Below are 9585 nucleotides of genomic sequence, written 5' to 3'. Positions count from 1 at the left end.
CAAGGGACCCCCCAGATCCCGAGGCAGATCTACCCTGATGATTTCGCACCCCGGAAGTCACATTCCGTGGTCAGAGCTGTTCCCGATTTTGGGTGACGGAGGGTTTGATTATAGCAGCCACTGCCTGTCACCAGACAACCCTCAGCTGGGCCACGTGTCCCCTAAGGAAGGAGGCTCTGGTCAGGAAAGGGATCCCAACAGAGGCAGGGGTGCGTGTGCTCCCACGGGGGGCTGGGGCCAGGAGCAGCTTCTCCTTGGAACGGACGGGCGCGGCACAGAGGCCCTGGAAGCATTTCCAGGAAACCAACGAAAACGACATCGGATGAAAAGACCCAAGTCTCCAAGCCCCGGCGAGCTGCCGTGTTTTATTTTCTCCTGCAAACAAGTACTGACGTTGGCGGCTAACTTTGAGTTTGTCACTTTGCTGCTTTTTCCAAAGTGCCTGTGGCCCACCACGGGCAGATTCCCAGCCCTGCCCGCTCGTATCTGGGACACACGCGCAGTCCCTCACGCACGCTCCGGGCCACGCGGACGCTGCCCTCTAACCAGGCCTGGGCAGGGTCCCCCCGCTCCAGACGTTAACGCTCACTGACGCGTTGGAATAACCTCTCAGAACTGCGGACGTTCCTGGCACCCGGGCATCCCTCGGCCGCCGTGACGCACCGCCGGAAGATTAAATTCAGGCGCAGTTAAACAGAAGCAGTGACAAGCCAGCCGCTCCAGGAAGGCCCTCTGCGTGGCACACGTGTCTGAGACTCCCACTGTGTGCCACGTTTCCTTTCCTCCCGCAGTGCCAGCAGGGGCGGCCTGCAGGGCTCCCGGAGGGCTCTGCCGCTCCTGCTCAAACATTCGGGTGGGAACGTTTCCCCACCTAACGCTCGTCCCCTAGGAGGTGGAGGGAACCAAGCCGACCCCCTGGGCCCATCAGAGGCCATCAGCCCTCCACACTCAGACGGCGATTCCCGGAAGCTGACCCCGGCGACGCGCTGACTAGAGACGAGGCCTCGTGAGGACGGAGGGGGCTCGGGGACAGGGGCTGCCTCTGGCTCATCTTCCGCCAAATCATCCGAGGACACCTTTGGGGCTGAGATGAGGAGTGCCAGCGGCTGGCAGCTGAGGCATGCCCCCGCCCCCCACAAGCACTGGACCACCTTGGGCACTTGGATTCCAAATGCCCTGGAGCCCTTGGCGGGGCCTGCCTGTGGGGACAGCAGTTCTGAAGGAAAACCTCAAATGAGACTTGATTCTGCAAACTGTATGTGAAATGAATCCCACAGCTGGAGGTTACGTGGTTCGTTTCTGTCCACTTGTGCATTTCCACAGCACACTTCATGCCCCTAAGAGCCCGACCCCGGCTGCCGTGACCCCCGGGTACTCAGGCCTGGAGCTCGGCACAGCAGAGACTGGAGTGACAAGGACCCCACGGCGACATGTAGGAAAGGGACACAGCAACCCAGGAGCAGCTTCGAGTCAGGCCGGTGCCTGCTGACCGGCTGCCCTACACCCACCCGACATGCCCTGTCTACACCTCCAGGGCTGTGGAAGGAGGGTTGCCAACCATCTCTCGGACCACGTGGCAGAAGCTGTCCGAGCCAGACCCCGAGACACAGACGCGTGAGCACGGAGGACGCGGGCCCTGGCGTGGCCTCGGCGTCTCAGACGCAGCCAGGGTCGCAGGGTGGGAAGTGCAGCGGGACGCGGACGGACACAGATGCCTGGGTGCTGGTTTCCACTCATTCGTTTATTTATTTAAAAGCCACACTGACTGACAGCGGCCTCAAGGCAGACACGGGGTCCACGCCAGGGGGTTCTCCCCGGCAGGCGGCAGCCCGGGATCCTGCCTGACGGAATCACAGTCTGTGGTGCGGGATTCAGTCACAGCCCCCAGGAGCAGGGGGGGTGACAGGGAGCCGGGAGCCCCTGTGGGCTGCTGGGGCCAGTCAGTGTGCTCGTGGGGACCTGGAGGGTCACCTGGAGGCCGTGGCGCTCCTCTGGGAAAGGAGAGACGAGGGAGTCAGCGAGAGAGAGGATGGGTGAAGGCTGGTGCCTGGGGTGGGCCTGGGGAACCCGGACTGCGATGGGCCATGCTGGGGCAGCTGGGGGTGGAGGGTGCTGCTGGGTACCGGGCCGGGGGTCCAGGAGAGATGTCCACGCCGGGCACGGAGCTGAGAGGGGTGCTGGGGCTGGCCGAGGCAGGAACGTGGCTGGTGGGACTGGATGGCTGGCTGCTGGGTGGGGTGTGGGCAGGAGGGGCAGGAGCAGGTCAGCCTCACCAACTTCATGCTGCGGCCACGGTCCTGGGGGTTCCACTCCTGCCTGCGAAGGGCTGGCAGGCTCCACACACAGACCCCTTCTGCCTCTGAGACGGGTGGTGTGTGCTAAACTCAGTGCTGCACAACCCACGGTGGGGCTGCCACGTGCCCAGCACATAAGAAAAAAATTAATGTGCTGCTCTGGAAAGCAAGCCTTCTTTTATGAGGCCCAGGTTTTCTTTAAGACATTCAATTTCTGGTCAACGATGCTTGAAGTTTAATTAGAACACAGTCATTATATTTTCAAAAAAAGATAAACAGTATTTTCTTCTGTAAGATACATTGTACCTTGTTCCAAGAACAGGTGTGGGCGGCGCAGACCACGTAGATCCCAGTGGTCACAGGGCACGAGGCCCTTCCGTGTGGGCTGGGCTGGGGCTGCCCGTCACCCCTACAGCTCTGTCTCACAGATACTCTCGGGGTCCAGCGACTTTACAGCAAAACCCCAGTATCCACATCATGAGAGGTGTTTCTAGAGCTTGCTGAGGAAGCAGGGAGTGCCAGCGGTTCCGTGTAAAACTGGGGATTCGAGGGCTTTCCTAGGATCTGATCTATGCTGTTCAGAGAAAACAAAAACCTTTGGAAACACCCTGATTCCACTCAGAGAATGTGGCTGTTTCTGTAATTAGCTCCCAGCATGTGGTTTCCCTCTCAGATGATGGCAATCTCTGGATTTTTAGGAAAAAAGCAATATAAAAAGACCGTTGACATTAGCTAAGCTTACCCAAAACACAGTAAAACTCAGGATGAAAGCTAACCCTGTCCTCTCCAAGCTGGGAGGAGTGGCCTGAACGCACAAAGGAAGCCGTTACTGGTTCAGGGACGAAAGCACACGCTCAGTGGCACTTCCTCTAAGAAAACGCCCTGAAGGTTAAAAAGCTAAGCGGATTTTTTTTTTGAGTGAAAAGGAGCCATTCCCACGATGGGTAAGGGGCAGGCGGGTTGAGGAGGAGGTCCACCAGCCTGGATGCCCACGGTCCCAGGAGATGAAACGTCCCCTGGAGAAGTGTCTTGGGGACATCCGCCCAGCACAAAGCTCGCTCACCTTAAAGACCACATCAGGACCACAGGCTGAGAAGCAAGGTTTATTCCTAAAGGCGCTGCACAATAGCTCTGCACGTCTGCCTTTCACCTGAAGCAGCTTTAGTACACGACTACACACCAGGACCTCCTGGGTTCTGAGAGCAGAAGAGCCGTGTCCTCCCCTCGGCTGTTACACCTTCGCCAAGAAGCACGATCACCGTGACTAGCTGCGTGTGCGACACCGCCCCCCACTCCCCACAACAGGGATCGAGGAAAATGCCTCCGAAGCTTCCCTTTGGAGAGAATCGATGACTCGGTCTCGCTAACGGGACGTAACACAGTGACACGTGCACCAGGCCCGCTGCTTTACGGTGACGTCATCCGTTCCCGTGTCTTTAGAAAAAGCACCCCACGCGCTCATTCTCACTGCTTAAGGTTAGAAAGACGGCGTTACCGTTGGCAGGAAGGTAGGTGAAGCGCTGGTACTGGCTTCGCTTTCTCTTCCCGTTGCAGACGTAGAAACTGACGTGAACGGGGCTGGTTATCCTCTGATTCCGAAACGGCGGGATCTCGACCACCAGAGAATTCTAGCAGGAAAACGGCACACAGGAAGCAGATAGTTAGCACAGGGCAAGCGAGGGCTGCTGTGCCATGGAGGCCACACAGCTCCCCTCATTTCCACAGAGGCCACACAGCTCCCCCGCGTTTCCACGGAGGCCACACAGCTCCCCGCGTTTCCACGGAGGCCACACAGCTCCCCCGCGTTTCCACGGAGGCCACACAGCTCCCCGCGTTTCCACGGTGGCCACACAGCTCCCCCACGTTTCCACGGAGGCCACACAGCTCCCCCCGCGTTTCCACGGAGGCCACACAGCTCCCCCCGCGTTTCCACGGAGGCCACACAGCTCCCCCCGCGTTTCCACGGTGGCCACACAGCTCCCCCGCGTTTCCACGGAGGCCACACAGCTCCCCCGCGTTTCCACGGTGGCCACACAGCTCCCCCGCGTTTCCATGGAGGCCACACAGCTCCCCCGCGTTTCCACGGAGGCCACACAGCTCCCCTCATTTCCACGGAGGCCACACAGCTCCTCCGTGTTTCCACGGAGCCACATAACTCCCCTGTGCTTCCACAGCGGCACCGGGCTACTGTGATGGTTAACTCTGGACCAGCCACCTGGACGGTGCAGAAGCATCCGCCAACAGCCCTGGACTCTGCGTGGCACCTGCATGCATGTGTGGGCATGCGTCTCCTAGGGAAGAGGCTGCCCTTGACTTCTGGCACACCTTGGGAGTCGAGAGGCTTCCTCAGAGCTGCGGATCGGACTCTTCCTACACTGACAAGACCAACAGCGAGATGGAAATCTTGTCAACATGGGGAAAGAAGCCAGGAAAACAGAGGCTGTGAACAGAATCGGGACCATGTGCCTGAGGGTGGAGGCTGCCTGGGGCCACCAGGGCAAGGGGCCTGGCGGGGATGCAAAAGGCTTCTGCTTGTCCAACCCTGAAGGGTTGGTGACCTTCAGAAAACCACCTGAGGCCCCGCCACCTACCGCGGCGTGATGGCCCTGCCTCGATGGCCCAGCACCTGCGCAGGTAACTGCGGTGGAGCCCCGAGGAGCAGGGCTTCCTGGAGATGCGGGTCTCCAGGGAGGGCCTGTCTGTCACATCTGACAGTGGCTGAAGCCCTCGGTCAGACCCAAATTCACTCCAACTGAGGAAGAGGTGGCGGGCCCTGACCCCCACAGACCCTGGGTGGGAAAAGCCGAGGCATGGAGGCACAGACAGAAGAGGGCGGCGGGTGGCGGCTGCCGTCACCTGTTCATGTTTTTAATACAAAAGTCAGCAGCGTGTTTACAAAACCCAGGCTCTTTCAGGAACACACATGAAACATAAGCCATGGGAGTGTGTGGCATGGGGGGTGTGCATGGGAGTGTGTGGCATGGGGGGGTGTGCCATGGGAGTGTGTGGCATGGGGGGTGTGGCATGGGAGTGTGTGGCATAGGGGGATGTGGCATGGGGGTGTGTGACATGGGAGTGTGTGGCATGGGAGTGTGTGGCATGGGCGTGTGTTGCATGGGCGTGTGGCAAGGGGGTGTGTGACATGGGAGTGTGGCATGGGGGTGTGGCATGGAGTATGTGGCATAGGGGGATGTGGCATGGGAGTGTGTCGCATGGGGAGTGTGGACTGTTTGCAGAGCTCAGGGGCTGGGACATGGACACCCCGACTGCGAGCTCAGGGCCCTAAGGACTCTAAACGACAGGGGTGGGCATCCCTGCCAAGGGCTGCACTTGGCATCTAGGGAGCCCCTTGGGGAGTCACATCTATAGTTTAATTTTTTAACCACATGATTTAGTTTAACAAGCAGAAGAAAATCCATTGTGTTACGTCTTTTGTTAAAATAATTAATTACAGCTCAGCACCTAGCTTAATAACCAAATTGATTGAATCACGTTAACAACAAAATCTTGTAACGTTAAACAGAAAACTGAAACAACTTCAGGTCCAAGCTCTTCCATTTACAGATAATGAGACAGCTGAGGCCCAGACGCCCTTGCAGGGGGCCGAGCCCGCCTGTGACCCCCGGGCCGTCCCCCAGGACTACCCTTCCTCCCGGCAGCAGGAACTTTAGTTCATTGGGAAAAAGCCACAGCACATGGGCGTCCTCCTGCCTCTGCCCCGCATCAGAGCTGCCCCGGGAGAGCTGAAGGTGCCGCAGGAGGCCAGCAGCCCTTCAACGCCGGCGGGGCCTGGGCTGCCCCCCGAGCACTGTGGGTCTGGCTTCGCCCAGCCTGGCCATCTCCTGGGCTGACCCCGGAAGCCCCAGCCGTCTGGAGCCAGTCTCGGCGTTCCTACGGGGGGATAAAGAGACGCTTCTCCTGGGACTGTTTTCTGAATTCAGCAGCAGCTGCTCTGGGGTCAGCAGCTACAGCAGGAGGGTCTTTAGAACAGAAGCAGCTGAGGGAAGAGACAAAGGAAGCGGAGACTGAAATAAAAATGGACTGGGAGGCACTCTCGGGCAGCGGCGAGCGAGCAGAGGTGGACGGTGGGGCAGGCCGAGATGGACAGAGGCGGGACCCCGAGGGGCAGGAGATGGGCAGAGGCGGGACCCCGAGGGGCAGGAGATGGGCGGAGGCAGGAGATGGGCGGAGGCGGGACCCTGAGGGGCAGGCTGAGATGGGCAGAGGCGGGACCCCGAGGGGCAGGAGATGGGCAGAGGCGGGACCCCGAGGGGCAGGAGATGGGCGGAGGCAGGGACCCCGAGGGGCAGGCCGAGATGGGCGGAGGCAGGACCCCAAGGAGCAGGAGATGGGCGGAGGCGGGACCCTGAGGGGCAGGAGATGGGCGGAGGCAGGAGATGGGCGGAGGCGGGACCCCATGGGGCAGGCCGAGATGGGCGGAGGCGGGACCCCGTGGGGCAGGACGAGATGGGCGGTGCTGGGACCCCAAGGAGCAGGAGATGGGCGGAGGCGGGACCCTGAGGGGCAGGCCGAGATGGGCGGAGGCAGGGACCCCGCTGAGATGCGTGGAGGTGGGGACCAGGTGGGGCAGGCTGGATGGCGGGGAGGGACCCCAGGGACCCCGGCTGGACATTTCGTACCAGTTTTGCTGGGTCCTACCTGACTGGAAGGTCCTGTGTTGATGTGGGCACGAGGCAACCCACTTCAAGTCTCTAAACAGACAAATTATATGACCAAAGCACTATCTCCGTGGGAGCACTGCCCCTTAAATACGTAGAGAAGGACGCCACAGAGGAGCAGCGCTGAGGAACCGGACAGGAGCGGGAAACTCGTCCACACCGGAAAAAACATGGGCTCCAAACGGCACCCGCACCCATGAGACCTGCCTTAAAACTCCACTGCTGGGATGAAGCTACTACACTGAGCTACAGAAAGTGCAAACACCATCTACACCGCACCTCCCATTTTGTTTAAAGCACACACACAGGCCGGGTCCAGTGGCTCACGCCTATAATCCCGGCACTTTGGGGGGTCAAGGCAGGAGGACGGCTTGAGCCCAGGAGTTTAAGACCAGCCCAGAAAACACTGCAAGTCCCCACCTCCACAAAAAATTAAAAATTAGCTGGGCAGGGTAGGGCACACCTGTGCTCCCAGCTACTGGGGAGGCTGAGGCATGAGAATTGCTTGAGCCCAGAGGGTCGAGGCTGCAGTGAGCAGTGATCAGACCACGGTACTCCAGCTCGGACGGCAGAGCCAGATCCTGTCTCAAAAATATATACATATACACACGCACGCACGCACAATATAATGTATGTAATGTGTGCGTGTGCAAAAGGGGCAGGAAGCACGCCAGTGCCCGCAGGGTCATAGCTAAGTGGGTGAGATTACATGTTTTATTTTTTATATCATCCAAATGTCCATGATGACTCTGAAGTTCCTTTATGATGAGGAAAAAAAATTATTAAAAGAAACTTCATTTAAGAGATTAAAAGTGAAACAGTAGGCCCCATGCAATGACTCACGCCTCTAATCCCAGCACTTTGGGAGGCCGAGGCAAGCGGATGACCTGAGGTCAGGAGTTCAAGACCAGCCTGGACAACATGGCAAAACCCTGTCACTACTAAAAATACAAAATAATTAGCCAGGAGCGGTGGTGGGCGCCTGTAGTCCCAGCTACTCGGGAGGCTGAGGCGCAAGCATCGCTTGAACTCGGGAGGCGAAGGCTGCACTTCAATCTGGGCAACAGAGTGAGACTGTCTCAAAAGAATAAACGGAAAACTTCAAGTACATAATTTTCCACACGTGCTTGTTTGTTTTAAAACATACAGCTCTTTAGCGTCCTTCAAAATATGCCAGTGTCAAAAGTAAGAAAATCCTAGAGAATGTGGATGTCGGCTTGGCTGGAACTGTTTTCAATGTGGAAAGGCTCATGGCTTCTCCTGGCTGCTCTGCCCAGGGTAGGCCGGGCAGCACAGCTCCTGCGTCCTGCGTCCAGTGTCCTGCGCCCCGCATGCATGTGCAGGGTTGGCAAAGCCTGTGGAGACCCTGACAGACCCGGAGCCAGGGAGGCTGGGCGGCACGAGGCCACACTGCCCACAGGCAGAGGGTCGGAGAGCTCAGGCGTCAGTGCTCAGCACCGAAGCACAGCAGAGCAAGGGCAGCCCGGTGGGGAGAGGACGAATCCACAGACACCGGTAGGTGGGGAGGCCGGGCACTGGCCCTATGAACAGAGGCTGCCAGCCCCCTGGGCACTGCCCACCGCAAGCCCAGGCAGCTGCAAATGCCCAGCCAGCGGGGCACTGTGGACCTTATGGACACAGAACGGGCCACGGAACGAGAGGTCAGTGCAGCGGCTCAGGCTGCCTCTGCCTGTGGGTGGCCGTTCCCAGGACCCAGCCTGCTGGCTCTGCGGGCAATGGGTGTGTAGACCAGAACTCCTTCATCTGGACACTGGCCTTCCCGGGGACTCCAGCTTTCCCCGAGGGGCTTCTCAGGTAAAGGCAAGAAAAGTGACAGGCTTGAACTGGAGCTCCATGAGCACCAGGAGCTTCAGGGGAGGCCTGTGCACAACCAAGGTGCAGGTGAGCTCACTAGGGAATGCGGCTTCGCCCCGGGACAGCAAGGAGGCTCTTCCATCTGAAATCACGTGGAAAGGGTTCTGGAAAGGGAAGAGTCTTTGAGGAAGGGCGCTGGAGTCGCTGCAGGGTGGAAGGCGCTGCTTCCTGACAGAGTCGCCTCTCGGGACAGGGAGTGAAGGTGCCAGCAGTGCTCTCCATGGAGGCCACCGATCCCTCCCACCGAGAGGAGATGACCTCAACACCCCTCCCCGGTGTCCTGTCCACCTGCCTCCAGCCGTCCGAGATCGGCTCTCCTCCAGGGTTTCCTAATGGCTCGGCTTCCACCTGCACGCGCTGAGTGTGTGCACAAGACTTCGCCCACCCAGGGGCACACGCCGCTCAGCTCGGGAGGCCCTGAATGCCTTCAAAACCCCCTTGGGAGCCATGTGGTATCTTACGTTGGCCTAAAGATTTCTACTACTTTTATAGGACTAAATAGAACACTCAAAAAATTCTATGCAGGAATCGATCCAACTGTATCAATAATAACACCAGGCCTGGCACGGTGGCTCACGTCTGTCCCCCCAGCACCTGAGGATCACCTGAGGTTGGGAATTCAAGACCAGACTGACCAACAGGGAGAAACCCCTTCCCTACTAAAAATACAAATTAGCTGGCTGTGGTGACGCATGCCTGTCATCCCAGCTACTCAGGAGGCTGAGGCAGGAGAATCG

General features: G+C 58.8%; 1 protein-coding gene across 1 annotated transcript in view; it reads right to left on the bottom strand.

Moving 5' to 3' along the window:
- Nucleotides 1–3384: 3384 nt before the first annotated feature.
- The window catches only part of NFATC1 (nuclear factor of activated T cells 1), a 71864-nt gene continuing 65663 nt past the window's right edge, over nucleotides 3385–9585 (bottom strand). Inside the window, exon 8 of the mRNA XM_064371985.1 lies at nucleotides 3385–3922. Within this exon, the coding sequence (XP_064228055.1) occupies nucleotides 3731–3922 (192 nt within the window). The 3' untranslated portion in view covers nucleotides 3385–3730. The remainder of the gene's footprint in view (nucleotides 3923–9585) is intronic.

This window comes from Aotus nancymaae, unplaced genomic scaffold (assembly GCF_030222135.1).
Source record: "Aotus nancymaae isolate 86718 unplaced genomic scaffold, 86718_ANA_hifiasm-v0.15.2.pri h1tg000253l, whole genome shotgun sequence".
In the NCBI taxonomy this organism is placed as follows: Eukaryota; Metazoa; Chordata; class Mammalia; order Primates; family Aotidae; genus Aotus; species Aotus nancymaae.
The sequence above is the reverse complement of the archived record's forward strand: the minus strand, read 5'-3'. Positions and strand labels throughout refer to the sequence as shown.